Consider the following 19,236-nt stretch of genomic DNA (forward strand, 5'->3'; position numbering starts at 1 on the left):
GCTCCAGAGAAGCGGACACAGAGCAATGGATCCAAACTACAAGAAAGAAGATTCCACCTAAACATTAGGAAGAACTTCCTGACAGTAAGAGCTGTTTGACAGTGGAATTTGCTGCCAAGGAGTGTGGTGGAGTCTCCTTCTTTGGAGGTCTTTAAGCAGAGGCTTGACAACCATATGTCAGGAGTGCTCTGATGGTGTTTCCTGCTTGGCAGGGGGTTGGACTCGATGGCCCTTGTGGTCTCTTCCAACTCTATGATTCTATGAGAATCCCCCACCCCGTTCTCCCCCTCCTATGGTCCGGTGTGTCCTATAGAGCAAAAAATATGGTACTTTCTCTATGGATGGAGGGCCCATGCAAATCCAATATAAGGACTGTGGTAGATGGGAGTTTGCCTCAGAAGTTTTGCTGAACAAACAGTACATATATTTTGACTACAGACAGCATCTTAGGATCCCTGTAACTCCAGTGTTGTTTTTTTTAAAGGATGTTCATCTCGGTGGTAGACTATTTCTTGTGCCCTGACGACAACGTAAGTGCTCATCTCTCTTATCTGTCTACCTGCTGGGGCTAGAGCCTGAATGGGGGAGCCTCCTCTGCAATGGCCAGCATGATGCTGTGGAACTTCCATCCCAAAATCAGCATAGCTGAAGTGTTGGTGCTGACCTTTAAAGCCCAGTATACCTGAAGGAGCATCTCCACCCCCATTGTTCAGACTGAGGTCCAGCTCCAAGGGCCTTCTGGTGGTTCCCTCACTGTGAGAAGTGATGCTCCAGAGAACCAGGCAGAGGGCCTTCTCGGTAGTGGCACCCAATCTGTGGAACACCCTCCCACCAGATGTCAAGGAAATAAACAACTATCTGACTTTTAGAAGACATCTGAAGGCAGCTCTGTTTAGGGAAGTTTTTAATGTTTGAGATTTTATTATATTTTTATATTTTGCTGTTATTACCTGGATGGGAATTGGTCAGGACAAGACATCAGTGAGGCTGGAGCTGCACAGGTGTATCAGTAGAGTCCTGCTGGGGCAGCTGTAGAGCTGTCACCTTGCCACTCCCCCACCCAGATCAGCTTAGTGACACTGCTATATTGGGAGGCCATCTCTGCCTTAGCATCTGTGTACATGGCCTTACGGCCTACAGAGGAAAGCTGTGGTAGAAATGTAAGGCCTGTGAAAGAACCATCGCTGTGTGTGAGAGAACAAGCGCCATGGATGATTCCTTCAGTCCAGAAATTAGATGCCTCCAAAACTTTTGGGAAGGAAGAAGAATGGAGACACGAGTCAGGTCCCCAGAACCATGGACAGGGCACAAGAAAGCAGGGCCCAAACTAGAGGGCTTTCAACAGAGGACACCCTGCCCTGAAGTCACTGAGAAGGAATGGAAATGCTTATGGCCCTCAGAGTTTTCTCAGGCTTCTCTGGAGCTACCAGGGAGCTTTTGCATCCAAGTCATGTGGCTTTGCTGCTGAACTGCAGCCCTGCCTGAAAAGAATTCAGAAATCAAGGCCCATGTCTGCCCTCTTGGCAGTAGATGAAGCACAAAATCCAGTAAGCCTGGGACCGTTGATTCCTAGACTGAAGATACTTGACAAAAGACTTAGCTGTTGGTTTAGAAAGGATAAAGGTAAAGGGACCCCTGACCATTAGGTTCAGTCGTGACCAACCCTGGGGTTGCGGCACTCATCTCGTTTTATTGGCTGAGGGAGCCGGCGTACAGCTTCCAGGTCATGTGGCCAGCATGACTAAACCGCTTCTGGCGAACCAGAGCAGTGCACGGAAATGCCGTTTACCTTCCCGCCGGAGTGGTACCTATTTATCTACTTGCACTTTGATGTGCTTTTGAACTGCTAGGTGGGCAGGAGCAGGGACTGAGCAACGGGAGCTCACCCCGTCACGGGGATTTGAACTGCCGACCTTCTGATCGGCAAGTCCTAGGCTCTGTGGTTTAACCCACAGCGCCACCCGTGTCCCTTTTTTATATAGGATACATGGCTGTGAAATAGGCAGAAGGGGGCATGGTTTGATTTGGGACTGGCTCACTGTACAGGAGGTACAAGGGGCATCTACAACGAAATGTTGCAGTGTGTTCTGCTTGTCAGGGTTCCAGCCCTGCTTTCTTCTAGTACACGCCATTCCATTTCTGCTCCTCCTGACCTCATGGCTACTGAAAATATGCAGTTTGTATTGGGCCTGGTGGGTTGCCCCCTTAAAACGTCCTCCATAGCAACTTACACTTCTGCAAGCATTGTGGCTATCCTGTGCACCCTCCTATCTCCTCCTTCTTTCTCCCTAATACCATTTTGGCAATAATAATAATAATAATAATAATAATAATAATAATAATTTATTTGTACCCCGCCCATCTGGCTGGGTTTCCCCAGCCACTCTGGGCGGCTTCCAACAAAGACCAAAAATACACTAAAATGTCACACATTAAAAACTACCCTGAACAGGGCTGCCTTCAGATGTCTTCTGAATGTTAGGTAGTTGTTTATCTCTTTGACATCTGATGGGATGGTGTTCCACAGGGCAGGTGCCACTACCGAGAAGGCCCTCTGCCTGGCTCCCTGTAACTTGGCTTCTTGCAGCAAGGGAACCGCCAGAAGGCCCTCGGCGCTGGACCTCAGTGTCCAGGCAGAACGATGGAGGTGGAGACGCTTCTTCAGGTATACTGGACCAAAGCCGTTTAGGGCTTTAAAGGTCAGCACCAACACTTTGAATTGTGCTCAGAAACGTACTCGGTTGTGCTCGGAATTGGTTGATGCCGTGAGCAGGAGATAGTTAGCGGTGTTAGTACGTGTGATGTGTGGCTGTGTCAAGGGTGAATGCTGATTGGATGCTGTCGGCGAGCGGTGAGACTATTGGTTGCTTCTGAGTCACATGCGATAGGAAGCGTATGTCATGCAGTCCCCCCTAAAAGCCAAACAATTATTGGCACCCCCCTGAAAAAGGTCAACAACTCTGGGCAACCTCCCCTCATTATCTTTCAGTATATTTATTTGTATGTGCGCATGCAGACAATCATTATTATCCCACTTTAAGTTTCCGCGTTGGCACTTTGTGATAAATTAGTGGGTTTTGGGTTGCGGTTTGGGCACTTGATTTCTAAACGTTTCGCCACCACTGCCTTAGGGGCTAGGGCCCGAGTCTCAGGAGGTTTTAGTCTCTCACCGAAGGATTCACTAACAAGGGTAGGGTTACAGATATGGTCAGGTGAAACAAACTAAGCCCATACTCAACCCCTGTGTCTGTGTGTGTGTGTGTGTGTGTGTGTGTGTGTATAGGGATGTGGGTGGCGCTGTGGGTTAAACCACAGAGCCTAGGACTTGCAGATCAGAAGGGAGTGAGTGAGGGAGTGAGCTCCCGTTGTTTGGTCCCTGCTCCCGCCAGCCTAGCAGTTTAAAAGCACAAAGTGCAAGTAGATAAATAGGTACCGCTCCGGCGGGAAGGTAAACAGTATTTCCGTGTGCTGCTCTGGTTCGCCAGAAGCGGCTTAGTCATGCTGGCCATATGACCTGGAAGCTGTCTGCGGAAAAACGTCGGCTCCCTCAGCCAATAAAGCGACACACACACACACACACACACACACACACACACACACACACACAGGCTCCAGTATTTAGGAAATCAACCCAAATGGCAGAGTGCGTTGATCTTAGTTATGATCTTGATTCTGCTCTTCAGGACAAGACAGGCTTAATAACTTAAGCTGAGCTTTCAGGGTATATGACAGGTGGTGTAATGTTTGCCTTTGGTAATTCTGCTTTTTTTTTTTTTTTTTTTTTGCCTAGTATTTGGGTGAATATGACAACCTCATAAAGGGCTGGCCTTCCTTGCTGTGCTATCTTTTCCTTCTAGGCCAATTTGTTCGCATTTTTGTGAAAGCCATAATAGTCCGTTGTCGGCGTGACTCCGTAAATGTGAGTATTTTGTGATAATCACATTTTCCTATTGTAATTATTTTGAAAACAAAAACATTTCTCCTGCCTTCTGAATTCTGTACATTGCTGAAAATGGCAGTTAACTGTGCCATGAAATAAGTACAGCTCTATCAATGCTTTACATTTTTCATTTGCTTATTTTGACCATTCTCTGTTTAAATTCAGCATTATTAGTACAATGGTAACTCGGGTTACATGACCCTGAAGTTGTACGCTGGCTCCCTCGGCCAATAAAGCGAGATGAGCGCCGCAACCCCAGAGTCGGTCACGACTGGACCTAATGGTCAGGGGTCCCTTTACCTTTACCTAACTCGGGTTACAGACGCTTCAGGTTACAGACGCTTTGGGTTACAAACTCCGTTAACCAGGAAGTGGTTGCTCCAAGTTAAGAACTTTGCCCCAGGATAAGAACGGAAAGCACGTGCTAGCGGTAGCAGGAGGCCCCATTAGCGAAAGCACGCCTCAGGTTAAGAACAGTTTCAGGTTAAGAACGGACCTCTGGAACGAATTAAGTTCTTAACCCAAGGTACTACTGTATTATTACTGGCATTTGTTAGTAGTTTTTTTTGTCTATTTTACAAAGAAGGCCTCAAAAGTGACTTAACAAGATAGAACACAACAGCTAAAAAAAACACAACAGTAAACAAGAAAACTAAAACAATGTATAATATAAAATACCAAAAATGCTCATCCAATAACATCATAATAATACAGCCATGCCTTGGAAGTCGAATGGAATCCATTCCTGAAGTCTGTTTGACTTCCAAAACGTTTGAAAACCAAAGCGCGGCTTCCGATTGGCTGCGGGAAGGTCCTGCAGCCAATCGGAAACCACGGAAGCAAAACAGTGTTCAAAAACCGGAATAGTCACTTCCGGGTTTTGATCATTCAGGACCCAAAACGTTCGAGAACTAGGCTATTCAACTTCCAAGGTATGACTGTAATGACAAATCCTAGCTCCACCCCAATAGATGAGCATCATCATGGAGGCCAGCTTAGTTCCCAAAGGCCTGAGTGAATAAAAAGATCTTAGCTTAGCATCTTAAAAATGGATAATGATGGTCGCAGGCATGCTTCCTTGTAGAGAACATTCCTCAGATAGGGTGCCTTGGTCCTTGTGTCACAACCCTCTGCACCTCCCTCCAATGAAGCACACAGAGAATGGCCTCTGATGAAGATTACTGTGTTAGACCCATTTGGACTGTTTTTTAGGAGCAAAACTGTAACGTTCCGAATATTTTGGGAAGACTTGTCAGTCAGCTCTTGAAATCCTCTGTCACCAACCCAACCTCTCCAGTCGTAAACCCCTCTGTGGTCTCTTAGTTCTCCACAGCCTCCCTAATTACACAGTGAACTAAAACGGCTGTTGAAAAACCACCATTTTGTAGCTATCGCTTATAAAGAGGTGGATCCATTTGTTGCTTCCTTGTTTGCAAAGTGTAGAATCCTGATGAATCCTCATTTGGCTGGCTTTTGCTTCTTTTGGGCCAGATTCTTGGGCTCTGAGCAAGAAAACACCCCAGGCAAATATTGCAGTGCCTGCTCTGTTCCTGCACAACAAGCCGGGGTGGGATGCGCCCTATGTGCTTGCCCTGTGGACATAGGATGTCCTCACATAGTTTGGTCCCCCCCCCCAAAGTAAACACAGATTAACACATCAAATAAATAGGCTTAAACATTCCTATGTATGTATTACAAGTATGGGGACCATTGGTGGGGTGTAGGTGGGTTCCCACGAGGCAAGACACAATGATAACAGCAAGAACCTTTATTGAATTAACAGAACTGGACAACAGGGGCAAAGCAACTGCTTATACAGTGGTACCTCTGGTTACGAACTTAATTCGTTCCGGAGGTCCGTTCTTAACCTGAAACCATTCTTAACCTGAGGTACCACTTTAGCTAATGGGGCCTCCTGCTTCCACCGCACCGCCAGCACGCGATTTCTGTTCTCAACCTGAGGTAAACTTCTTAACCCGAGGTACTACTTCTGGGTTAATGGAGTCTGTAACCCGAAGTGTTTGTAACCCAAGGTGTTTGTAACCTGAGGTACCACTGTATACATTTCTGAAGGTCTGGGCCACTCCCACCGTGAATGGCTGTCTAAACTTACAAGCTGCGAATCATAACTCAGAGTTTAAGGGCCAATGGCAGAGGCCCAAATCCTGAAATGTCCTGTGATTGGATATCGTGCATCGAATCAGAACACAGGAGCTCAGAATCCTTAGTCCACTCTCAAGCTCAGGCAAACAAAGACCACTGAATACATAACAATTGGTACAGTGGTACCTTGCAAGATGAATGCCTCGCAAGACGAAAAACGCACAAGACGAAAGAGTTTTCCGTTTTTTGAGTCGTTCCGAAAGACGAATTTCCCTATGGGCTTGCTTCGCAAGACGAAACGTCTTGCGATTTCTTGCGAGTTTGTTTCCTTTTTCTTAAAGCCGCTAAGCCGTTAATAGCTGCTAAGCCACTAAGCCACTAATAGCCGCTAAGCCGCTAATAGCCGTGCTTCGCAAGACGAAAAAACCGCAAGACAAAGAGACTCGCGGAACGGATTAATTTCATCTTGCGAGGCACCACTGTATTGCTAAATTACAACACCCATAAGCCCCAGTGAACATGGCCACTGGCTAAGGGATGGTGGGAGCTGTAGTTCAGCAACGTTTGGTGGGCCAGAGCTCTGGCACACCTGCTGTATTGGATTCAGTCCAAGAATAGCACATCTGTAATTACAGAATCCCACAACTCTTAAATGAAATTCTTGGAATCATACATAACTCTTTCCTTCTGCTTCCTACCCAGGAGGAGACTTCTTTTGTGGAAATGCATCAGATACTGTATGTCCAGCAATTGCTGAGGAAACCGCTACCGGAGTGAGGAATCGTTCTGTTTTGGGGTCAAAAATTAAGAAGTTGAGTGAAGGAGCTGCCATGGATTTCAATAATGGGCCAGTTCCACATGCTCTGAAGAAGCAATGCAGGAAAAGCTTGGGAGAAACAAGCTCAAACCTATTGTTTCCCCGTGCCACTCTCACTGTCTGTCATTCTCAGATTTATGTTTGCTGACTTACGGCTACCCTTATATCTGCCACCTACCGTATTTTTCACCCCATAGGGTGCACAGGACCATAGGGCGCACCTAGTTTTTTTGGGGGGGGAAATAAAGAATCCCCCCCCAGCCTGAGCTTTCCCCAACCCCAGCCCCCAGAACAGGCTGCTATCCGCAAGCCCGAACCCTGGGGCGTGCTGAGCTCAGCGCCCCCCAGGCTTCTGGGTGCAGGCGAAGTCGCGCAGCTCTCCCACGGCTTGCGGATAGCTTCCTGAAGCCTGGAGAGCAAGAGGGGTCGGTGCGCACCGACCCCTCTCACTCTCCAGGCTTCAGCGAAAGCCTGCATTTGCCCCATAGGATGCACACACATTTCCCCTTCATTTTTGGAGGGGGAAAAGTGCGTCCTATAGGGCGAAAAATACAGTACCTATACAGAGACACCAGTAAGGCCCAGATCACACCCTGAAAAAAGTGCGTCCTATAGGGCGAAAAATACAGTACCTATACAGAGACACCAGTAAGGCCCAGATCACACCCTGAAAAAATATATGGATGAGAGTCTTCCTCTGGGCATTTGAACTTTTGCCAAGTGTCAGGGACTGGACAGAGGAGGAATGGTGGAGACTGATTCCCCACCCTGACCCTTCCAGGGAGGAGGGAGAGGAAGGCAGTTCAGAATTACAACAGGGGTTTGAGGGAAGTTACAGCTCAGAAGCAGATGAGGAGGAAAGTTGGGAAATAATGGGACAGGAGAAGGAGGAAGCCATAAGGGGGGCAACAGTTGACACAGTGTCTTTAGAAAGCATTCCAGACCCCCCCTCCTAGAACCCGGCGAGCCTTGAAAGTAGGAGAGCAAAGAGCTCAAAAGCAGAGGACACATAGGAGCACATATAGAAGTGACCAATGAGGAGGTGGGAGAGACAGGGGGTGGAGAGTCACTCGGGACAATGCCATTATCCAAGAGGCTAGGTTCTATAGCCCCTCTCTGTAAATATTGAATAAAAAGAGGACGGTAATAAACTGTGCTGATCCTGTGGGTTACCCGAGAGGCGAGGTCCAAGTCCGGTCCATGGTCAAAGGTGCAATGTGGAGGCAGTCCGTAGTAGCTGAAGCTGGGTGCAGGGCAGGGAGTCGGGTGAAGTCAGGAACAGGCATGCAAGCAGGGAGCCAGGGCGCGGCGGGAGCTCAGGCAGGAACTAGCAACCAACAGTGTTGCCCCCGCAACCTGGGACTGGGGCTGGCTGGCTTTTATCTACCCCGAGGCATAGGGCGGCCCCGATCCTCTGGTGCCTCGCCTCTCCTGGCCTGGAGGCGAGCACTCCTCCTGCGAGAACTTAGTTCCCTCCGCCTCTCTGCCCTGAGCCTCTGCAGCTCAGGAGAGGCTGGAGGGTTACCGGACCCAGAGGCAACCTCAGCTTCCCCTGATGGGGCTGAGAGTGGAGCACCTGCAGGCAATGGGTCCTCCATCACCTCAGGAGCCAGAGCAGACTCAGCTGGTGCCTGCACCTGAGGATCCAGCACAGGTGAGGACCCTTCAGGCTCAGGCTCCAGCCCCGGCTCAGCTGGTTCTGGAGGCGGGGAACCCTGTACAGGCTGGGATTCCTCAGGTTCAGCATCCGAGTCTGAATCCCAGGCCATCACACCAACACTCCCTTGTCTTTCTACATTCCTGGCAACCAGCCGGGAGTTGCTGAGTAAGCCTCCTGACACTAAGAGGAAAGGGACTCCCATTAGCAGTCAGAACATTCTGCAAGGCAGAGGAGGCTGATCATCCTTTTGCCTTTTCTAAGTCATCACTCATTTCATACAATACAGTGGTGCCTCGCAATACGAAATTAATCCGTTCCATGAGGCTCTTCGTATAGCGGTTTTTTCGTCTTGCGAAGCAAGCCCATTGACATCTTAGCAGATTAGCGCTATTAGCGGTTTAGCGGCTTTTAGCGGATCCGCTGATAAGCGGCTTATCAGCGGATCAGCTGATAAGCAGCTTAGCGGCTTAGGGAAAGGGGGGGAAAGGGGGAAAAAACCCGCGGGAACTCGCAAGATTTTTTCGTCTTGCGAAGCAACCCCATAGGGAAATTCGTTTTGCGAAGCGCCTCCAAAACGGAAAACCCTTTTGTCTAGTGGGTTTTCCGTCTTGCGAGGTGTTCGTCTTGCGGGGCACCACTGTATATATTCAGTAAGGATTTGTCAGCAGGGTGGCTGTGTGCCTCTGGCCTCTTGCAGTGATCATGTACCAGACAGAGAGAGGGGTTTGGGGAGTAAAGCAACAATACTTGAAATACATTATGCAAACCGGGGGTGGGGGTGGCGATAGACAACAAGGAAAGCCTCTTTCCCCTCACTGAGGAGTGTCCTTTTAGTAACTGTTGGTAACTTTTAGTAACTTGTTGGTAAAGTACACTGCTTCCTTCTTCCATATCAGTGTGAGCTAGCATGCATGTTTTCTTCTTGGCTCCATGGAAAACAAATACAGTGGTCCCTCGGTTTTCGAACGTAATCCATTCCGGAATACTGTTCGACTTCCAAAATGTTCGAAAACCAAAGCTGCTACTTCTGGAAGCATTTACTTCTGGAAAACTCAATACGGAAGCCGCGTGGCACATTCGACTTCCGAAAAGCGTTCGAAAACTGAAGCAGTTACTTCCGGGTTTTCGGCGTTTGAAAACCAAAACGTTTGACTTCTGAGACGTTCGAAAACCGAGGTACCACTGTACGTACAACCATTTTGTTTGCCGTGAGTAATAAACCACACATCTCCCTTACTCTTCCCACCAACAGTCTTGCCAGACTACTTATTTCTGCAGTAAGTTTAACAAATTCCAACAAGCAGCAGTGTTGTTGTCAGGGGGTGTGTGTGTGTGTGCTCACCTCTGCTCCTCCTCACTGGCCACACTTGCATTTTGTGTACTAACAGGCCAACTCAGAAATCCTGGATTAGGAGGAAGATGTATCAATGGGACCCTTACTTTCGATTCCCAAGCAGAATGATTGCCACTACTGTCCTTCTCTTTGTCTCCCTTTATACAGTAAGTAAAGGAGCTGCATGACCTCATTCCCTGAGCTGGCAAAGCGTAGCTGCTTCTCTTAAATTCTTCAGTAGCTGTGCTAGAACCTAGACTCCATGTGTTGGAGACCAGATTAAATTATGAATGTCTGCAGGGCCGGATTTAGGTTTGATGAGGCCCTAAGCTACTGAAGGTAATGGGGCCCTTTATATGTCCAGCTGTCTTTTGTCTACAACAAATTGTCACTGTTTTTTGTGTTGAATATATGCTATATGGTAATTTATGGACCTAATAGGTATCTAAAGCCATTTGCACACAAAAAAAATAGGAGCCTACAGAGCCTACATAGCACAAAACACTGTTGCTGTATGTAGGTTTTATTTTATTTGGCTTTTTAAATCTTATATTCTGGAAATGTGCATCCAGGTTTTTTTCCCTTTAAATTTTTGAGGCCCTAATCTATAGCTTGTTTAAGGGGGAGCAGGTGGTGCTGTGGGTTAAACCACAGAGCCTAGGACTTGCCGATCAGAAGGTCGGTGGTTCAAATCCCCACGGCGGGGTAAGCACCTGTTGTTCGGTCCCTGATCCTGCCAACCTAGCAGTTTGAAAGCATGTCAAACTGCAAGTAGATAAACAGGTACCACTGTGGCGGGAAGGTAAACGGCGTTTTCGTGCGCTGCTCTGGTTTCGCCAGAAGCGGCTTAGTCATGCTGGCCACATGACCCGGAAGCTGTACGCCGGCTCCCTCGGCCAATAAAGAGAAATGAACGCCGCAACCCCAGAGTCGGCCACGACTGGACCTAATGGTCCGGGGTCCTTTTAAGCTATAGTTTGTTTAGCTTATACGTAAATCTGGCACTGAAACTACGGGTGGTAGTGTGGATGTGCCTGGTGCCAGTCTAGTCTTTTTTAAAAAATAATGTTGATTGGCATAAACACATAAAGAATACAATAAAAATGATGGCTATTGTGAATAAAAATAAAAGTGAAAGTAGAAAAATTAAAACTTAATTAATTAAAAATTAAAAAAGAGTCAGAGAAGGGCTAATCCCCTCCTCAAGAAACTACTGAAAAGACAGTGCTGTATTCAATTGTTGTGTATGAGAAGAAAAGTAAAAGGTAAAGGGACTCCTGACCATTAGGTCCAGTCGCGGACGACTCTGGGGTTGCGCGCTCATCTCGCTTTATTGGCCGAGGGAGCCGGCGTACAGCTTCCGGGTCATTGTTTTAATAGTTCCTTTTCCTTTCCTTCTCAAGTCAGTTGAGAAACATTAAATCACAGTCCTAGGCTGGATCTAGACACATCAAAAAATGTTTCAGGAAAACGTGTTGTAAAGCTCATAATGGAAAATCACTTTGCTGGAGGATGCCATCTGGTGTCAGTGTTATAACACATTTAAAACACCTTCCCCCCCTATTTTCTTTACTAATGTAGCTGAGTCCCTAGTGACATTAATTGTACAAGTTAAAGACCACCCTATATCTTCCTTTCTATCATTCAGCAGAGAGACATAATGATTTCTGAATAGTTTCTTGGTCCTTTGTCATTTCTAGGTACCTTGGAAGTTGAACGGAATCCGTTCTGGCAGTCCATTTGACTTCCAAAACGTTCAGGAACCAAAACATGGCTTCTGATTGGCTGCAGGAAGTTCCTGCAGCCAATCGGAAGCTGCGGAATCCCTGTCGGATGTTTGGCTTCCAAAGAATGTTCACAAACCAGAACACTCACTTCCGGGTTTGCGGCGTTCAGGAGCCAAAACGTTCAACTCACAAGGTGTTCCAGATGCAAGTTATGATTGTATATTAATAACTACCTCAGGTTACAGATGCTTCAGGTTACAGACGCTTCAGGTTACAGACTCCGCTAACCCAGAAATAGTACCTCGGGTTAAGAACTTTGCTTCAGGATTAGAACAGAAATCGTGCAGCAGTGGCAGCAGGAGGCCCCATTAGCTAAAGTGGTACCTCAGGTTAAGAACAGTTTCAGGTTAAGAACGGACCTCCAGAACGAATTAAGTTCTTAACCTGAGGTACAACTGTATTATTTTTATTTCAAAAAAGCATAATATGTTGTTTTATCCTATCATTTTTCTTTTGAGATAGCCACTGTTGTTGTCTTCATCTTCTGTGTATCCTCCAGTTTGTTGTAGGTGAATTTATTGTATCCAAGATTTTTCTCGACATGCTAAAAAATCTTAAAATATTGCTAGACCAGTGGCTTCAGTCTTCTCCTGGCAAATTAGAAGAAATCATGGCCATTTCCAAGTCTTTTGGAGAATTCAATACCGTTGCAGAAGGTAGGGGGAAAGTTTTGCATCCTAAATCTAACTATTGTATTATTTGGAGGAGGACCTGCTGGGGCTAGATGGACAGAGGGTATTATATGAATCAGAAGAATCTTTATTTGCATCAGCCACTAGCCATAACAACAAAACAAAACAAAACAAAACAAAACAAAACAAAACAAAACAAAACAAAACAAAACAAAACAAAACAAAACAAAACAAAACAAAACAAAACAAAACAAAACAAAACGTACTGAAGATAAAGGTAAAAACTTAACTATACAAAATACCGTATTTTTCGCTCTATAAGGCGCACCAGACCACAAGACGCACCTAGTTTTTGGAGGAGAAAAGCAAGAAAAAAAATATTCTGAATCTCAGAAGCCAGAATAGCAAGATGGATTGCTGCGCAGCGAAAGCAGCAATCCCTCTTGCTGTTCTGGCTTCTGAGATAGCTGCGCAGCCTGCATTCGCTCCATAAGACGCACACACATTTCCCCTTACTTTTTAGGAGGGAAAAAGTGAGTCTTATAGAGCAAAAAATACCGTACATTTTGGAGGTTTCAATCAATAGCCAAATAATAGATCTTATTCTAATTGACCCTGCTAAAAACCTTGCAGTTTTTGCTGTCGCCTGATCATCTTGATAAAAGAAAGGTCACAGTAGCAATGGTTGAGCGAGCCAGCATGGACAGTAGTAGAGGGGTAGTAACCTCAGCCATGATTTGGCTCATGGGTCTGAGTTTCTCATCTCTGCTCATGAGCATCGTGGTGCTCTGCTTTGAGAGGGCTGTTCCATGTTCAGAAGTTCAGGTTTCTTCTCTGGATGTTGACAAACCCTAGCACTTTAGCATGGCCAGATCTCAATGTAAATTTTTTTTTTTCATGTGGTGTATCCATTTTAAGTTTTGCCCTTCCAAATCTACCCTGAGTAGTTCACAAGGGAAGAACCAAGCAGAGTTTTAAAGCAAGGATACATGTTTATCCCTATACGATTAAAAGGCAGATGTTGTAGCACATCAGAGTTTCAGTACAGTACAGATGTTTAGAAGATCAGTGATAAGCACATGTTTTGCATTGTTTGTTTTTAAACTGAAAGTGTTTCTGGCATGGCTAAGTCAGTTCATATTTTCCAATGTGTTCAAAGACAGAATATTGTATGGATTGTGTCTTTTTGCTTATTTCACAGGTGTTTGGATTTGCACAACTGCTACTTCCTCTGTCATGAGTGTTGCTTACGTACTGTTAATGTTAGCCTGCTACAGGTATGGATAAGCTGTGGATATCCTAGGGCAAAAATAATATTGGCAATTGCCTTATCAGGATTTGGGAACGTCCACTGGGCTTGCCCACTTGCACAGACATGCCCTCTTCCCTTTCAGGTTTGATGATAATTGTGGTTAGCATGGTTTTCATATGGGCATTTTTGCCGGCGACAAACCACAGTTGACAGTGTTGGGTAATAGTGAGCTTGCTATACTGTGGTCTGGTCAAACTGTGGTTAACGGAAATGCCAATGGAGACATAATACTAACTGAAGTCATCTGTGGCACTGCTGCATCAGCACTCAGTGAAACCGGGTGTTTTCTGCAACCCTGTGGGCCAAGACCCTTGCTAGATCCACAAATGGAGAATGCTTTTTCATGTGGTCTTCCCGTGAAACTGCTCCAACTATTTCCCTGACAAAGCAGCAGCAATAATAATAATAATAATAATAATAATAATAATAATAATAATAATAATTTATTTATACCCTTCCCATCTGGCTGGGTTTCCCCAGCCACTCTGGGCGGCTCCCAATCAAGTGTTAAAAATAGCAAGACAAGTGTTTAAAAAAGCAAGACTTCGTGGTACAGTCATACCTTGGGATGAATACGCTTCAGCTTAAATATTTTTGGGTTGCACTCCGCTCGGGTTTCGCTGCTCGCGCATGCGCTCAAAATTATGTCACGTGCATGCGCGCAAGCGGGGAAACGCGACCCGCGCACACGCAGACGCGCAGTCACATCTTACGTTCGCTTCAGGATGCGAACGGGGCTCCGGAACGGATCACGTTCACATCCAGATGTACCACTGTACTGTCATAAGCTGATGAAGTTGGAGGGAAACTGTGGAGGGTTTTTATATGCAACAATAAATAACTTTTTTCAAGGTGAACTTGAACTGATTACTCCTGGGGAGTCTGCAACTGAGCTTCTCTTGTGGTGGTGGCGTAGATGCCAACTCCCTGGGGTCCTAGGTGCCTGAGCACCCACAAAATTGCCCATGAAGGGGCTAGGCACCCACAAATTTTGGTGCCAGGGCCATGCACGCTGCATGGCACCCTTGGCCCCGGGCACCCACGGTTGCGGGGGCAAGTTGGCACTTCTGGCTGGTGGTGGTGACACACAAATTTCCTTCTTCTGTGTGATAGATTCTTAGGGGAGAAGTAGCCAATGTGGTGCCTACAGATGCCGTGGGACTACAATTCCCATCAGTCTAAACCAGCATGTCCAATGGTCAGGGATGATGGGTATTGTAGTCTAGCAATATCAGGAGGGCACCACGCTGCTCCTGATTTTAGGTATCTGGCTACTGATGCTAAAATCAAAACTTTCCCCTTCTTGTGTTGTACAGATGTTAGAGGAGGTGTGAAGGTAGCCTTCCCTAACCTGGTTGCTTCCAGATGTTGTCGGACTACAATTCCTATCATCCCTGACCATTGGGCATGCTGGCTGGGGATGATGGGACCTCCCTTTCAAAAGATCCAGATGTCACCTACTAGAGTAATGTCTCCAAACATTTTTAAAAACTCTTTCCTCACTAGAAAACACATAAAGAAGCTGCGAGCAGGCAAGAAGTGCTACTTTCTGACGGAATCGGAATCGGAATCAGAAACTGTGCCATCTACTCAATGTGTGGTGAGTTTTTACTCCTAACCTCCTATTTTCACCCCTATATAGAAGTTTTCATTCCTATACCTGAAGGAGCATCTCCACCCCCATTATTCAGCCTGGACACTGAGGTCCAGCTCTGACGGTCTTTTGGCGGTTCCCTCACTGTGAGAAGTGAGGTTTCAGGGAACCAGGCAGAGGGCCTTTTCAGTGGTGGTGCCCACCCTGCGGAATGCCCTCCCATCAGATGTCAAAGAAATAAACAACTATATGACTTTTAGTAGACATCTGAAGGCAGCTTTGTATTGGGAATTTTTTTATGTTTGATGTTTTACAATTTTAACGTGCTGTAAGCTGACCAGAGTGGCTGGGGAAAGCTAGCCAGATATGCAAGGTATAAATATAATAATAATAATAATAATAATAATAATAATAATAGTAATAATAATAAACCCCTTAAAAATCCCAGCATGGATGTGGTGGACCTGGACACTCTATCAATCAAAAGTGGAGGTGGAGACACTCCTTCAGGTATAGGGCTTTAAAGATCAGCACCAACACTTGGAACTGTGCTCAGAAACACAATTTATATATTTATATTATTTATATTTTTTGCTTCCAAATTGTGTTTGTGGCATGCCTGCATAAACGAACCATCCTTTCCTTTTGTCTTTACATCAACAGCTAGCACTGGGAAGATTCACCGCTTACCAGATCGCATACATAATATGGGGTATGTGATAACTTCTCTCTCGGGCCTTTGGCATAAGTTCATAGGGGGCTGGTGTTACCATCCCTCTCCCCCGATTCCATGTTGACAACTTTTATCTTCCATCCAGGTTACCTGATCATGCATCTGATGCAGTTTGTAGCTGGGATGATTCTTGTGTATGTGATTATTTTGCCCATGGTACATGGTGAATGGGCCAAACTTCTGGACAAGTGGGGATTTGTGATGTAAGTGTCAGTTTTCAGAAGAATAGCTCTCTTTTCTTAAAAATAATAACGGCTTTTTATAATTTGTAAACGAAAAAAAGAAAAAGGCTAACTTCTTTTGTTAATGATTACTTTATAGTATATATTACAGTCATACCTCGGAAGTTAAATGCCTTGTGAGTCGAATGTTTTGGTTCCTGAATGCCTCAAACCCGGAAGTGAGTGTTCTGGTTTGCAAATGTTCTTTGTAACCTGAACGTCTGACGTGGGTTCCGTGGGTTCCTGCAGCCAATCAGAAGCCGCAATTTGGTTTTCGAATGTTTTGGAAGTCGAACGGACTTCCAGAACATATTCCGTTCGACTTCGGAGGTACGATTGTATTTTATATAAAGTGCTTGAAGGTTTTAACAGCTAAGCACTGTATAGATTCCACTAAACAAATAAAGATATTTTTTTTAATTCACTGATGAGGGATTGAGGATTGGAGTGATTGTTCTGTGGCATAGGAGCCAGTTCCTAGGGTCTGAGGTCCCTTTGCTCCCCTCCCATAAAATATTTGAGGGAGTCGGGTCCCCCAAAGTTGATGGGCATGTGTTGCGTCTTGTGATCAATTGCGGGGGGGGGGGCATGCAGCAAACCCATTGAAGTTAATGGGCATGCATATCTTAGGTCAGGCAGGTCCAAAGTCCATCTCAGGGGCCTAATCCAGCCCGCTGGTCGGTTAAATCCGCCCCCTGTGGCAGTTTACTTCCAGGGGTAAAATCCTAAAAAAAACCTCGGCAACTTCAATCCTAAAAAAAAAGGTCAACAACCCTGGCTCTTTGGTTGGCCCTCACAGCCTTTCACTTCATCAGATCTGGCCCTCTTTGAAAAAAGTTTGTACACCACTATCTTAGGTTCATTCATTTCAAGTAGGGAGCTGGTGGAGCTGTGGTCTAAACCACTGAGCCTCTTGGCCTTGCCAATCAGAAGGTCGGCAGTTTGAAGCTGCGATGGAGTGAGTTCCCATTGCTCTGTCCCAGCTCCTGCCAACCTAGCAGTTCTAAAGCATGCCAGTGCAAGTAGATAAATAGGTACCACTGCGGTGGGAAGGTAAATGGTGTTTCTGTACGCTCTGGTTTTCATCATGGTGTTCTGTTGTGCCAGAAGCAGTTTAGTCATGCTGGCCACATGACCTGGAAAGCTATCTGTGGACAAACGCTGGCTCCCTTGGCCTGAAAAGCAACCCCAGAGTCGCTTTTGACTGGACTTAACTGTCCAGGGGGTCCTTTTACATTCGTTTCAGCTGGTCTGAGTAGAACTTAACTGAAAACAACTCTTTATCTCCACTTCCTTGCAGTGGTTATAATATTCTTAAAATAGTTTCATCTTCCTTTTCTGCCTCACAGTCTTTCATTTGTCCTCGTCATGCTTTTGAGGAGGCTGGAGTTGTTTGCAGGTTCTCGAGTCTTTCTTCAGCCGAAGATTTCACCAAAAGACGATCAGAGACCTCTGGCACTTGACAACAGGTTGGTATCAGGGAGTGAGACTATTCTTGGTCTTCAGTTCCTTGAATAAAGGTATTCCATTAGGGTACCTAGGGAAATCACGCAAGATGGGAAGATGGGAAGTCTCCCTCAGAAGGTTGTGGACTTTCCTTCCTTGGAGGGTTTTAATCAGAGATTGAATGGTCATCATGTGTAATGGTGATAAGGGGTTGCTCGTGCATAAGTTACCGCCACTGCTGGGCCCGGTTGCCTGGTTTAACCTGTCCTGGCTGACAGCCCTTCACTCCGTGGCTGTTCAGTCGCTAGCAGAATCTGCCAGCGGGCGTTTTTTGAACCTCTTCCAGCAAAGAAGTTGTTTGACGCCCAGTCTCCTCCTACTCTCCCTGCGTGGTAGTCTTCTGTGCAGGGAGGGAGTGGGCAGAGGAGTGCCCGTGCTCTCCTCACTGTTTTCGGGTGAAGAGTCTTGGAGACCCCTCTCCGAATTCCCCATCTGCCCCCCTTCTCTACTGGTGTTGCGCTGATTCCTTTCCCCAGCCGATGAGCTCCCTCGCTCCTTGCTGCCCCCCTCTCCAGCATCACTTGGGAGCCTTGCCTCCACCTCTGACTCTGATGTCAGTTCCCTGACATCATGGATGCTTTTTTGTTTTTTGAGATTCCTGTATTGACTCCTGGGTCCATTCCAAGTCTACAATTCTATGATTGTATGAGCTATCCCTGCAGCATGTTATATTTATTAAAAGGCCACCACTGATTATCTGTTTCTTCATTCATTTTTTTAATGGTGAGGAAACTCTTGTTTTCTCCCTTCCCGCAATCTGAAATCTTCCCTCTGCCACAAGATTCTTCTGAACATGTCGATCAGCTCCGTTGCAAATCCTTCGAGTCCCTAAACAAACCTTGTATGACACCGACAGTCCATAGTCTTTTTCAGAACCAGAATTTACCTTTAAACCCGTGTTGCAAAATGGCGCCCACCTTTAATTTTTAAAATCGTATATGACTTTCTGTCTCCTCCCTGTCGTCAGATTTCTTGTCTCTGCTTGTCTTTTCATATTCTGGTCTGCCTATATTCCTTATTAAAAACCAATAAACCAGGCATAATGAACTTAGTGCACTTCAGATACTGTTGTACTACAATTCCCATCATCTCTGACCATTGACTATGCTGACTGAGGCTGAAGGGAGTTGCTAGTCCAATAATGTCTACTTTGACTCCCCCTGCTGCAAACAAAGGGAACAGCAATGGCGCTGCTTGTGTAATTCAAGTCAAAGTGCTACCCTCTTGTATTCCAAGAGAGGTGATTAATGGGGTGAAATCACTTATGTCTACTTCCCATCATTTACATGCATTTGTATATCTGTATTTTCTTGGAAGCAACAAGCTCTTTCTAACACCTTCTTGAGGTCCAGGGTTAATGCAGTAAAGCTTTTTCAACCATTCAACAAGTATAGTTAGCGCAAATTGAACAACTTTAATCATATAGTACTATATGACCTCTATTTCCTTAAGCTACGCGCAGGAACAATCACTAAGCATTTCTGAATATTGTAGCAAACTCAGTGCACCTGCATCTGCCTTCAAATTCAGACTTGGAGAATATTTATGCTTTGGTCTGAGCTATGTTTGCTGTAGTTCGAAAGCAAATACAGCTGGTC

At 45.9% G+C, this 19,236-nt stretch overlaps 1 protein-coding gene across 5 annotated transcripts in view; it reads left to right on the plus strand.

Moving 5' to 3' along the window:
- LOC309332179 (stimulated by retinoic acid gene 6 protein-like) overlaps positions 1-19,236 on the plus strand; it is a 198,113-nt gene that overhangs the window by 24,666 nt on the left and 154,211 nt on the right. For all 5 annotated transcript variants that reach the window (XR_014152059.1, XR_014152060.1, XM_081845127.1 and 2 more), the window contains exons 6-15: positions 485-530; positions 3,791-3,919; positions 6,746-6,816; positions 9,909-10,020; positions 12,140-12,296; positions 13,474-13,549; positions 15,091-15,184; positions 15,842-15,890; positions 15,997-16,114; positions 17,482-17,601. Coding sequence is in view for 3 of the 5 variants with exons in the window: in XM_081845127.1 (XP_081701253.1) it covers positions 485-530; positions 3,791-3,919; positions 6,746-6,816; positions 9,909-10,020; positions 12,140-12,296; positions 13,474-13,549; positions 15,091-15,184; positions 15,842-15,890; positions 15,997-16,114; positions 17,482-17,601 (972 nt within the window). In the remaining 2 variants the exon portion in view is untranslated. The remainder of the gene's footprint in view (positions 1-484; positions 531-3,790; positions 3,920-6,745; positions 6,817-9,908; positions 10,021-12,139; positions 12,297-13,473; positions 13,550-15,090; positions 15,185-15,841; positions 15,891-15,996; positions 16,115-17,481; positions 17,602-19,236) is intronic.

This window comes from Podarcis erhardii (genome assembly GCF_964252035.2).
Source record: "Podarcis erhardii genome assembly, chromosome: 17".
NCBI classification, from domain to species: Eukaryota; Metazoa; Chordata; class Lepidosauria; order Squamata; family Lacertidae; genus Podarcis; species Podarcis erhardii.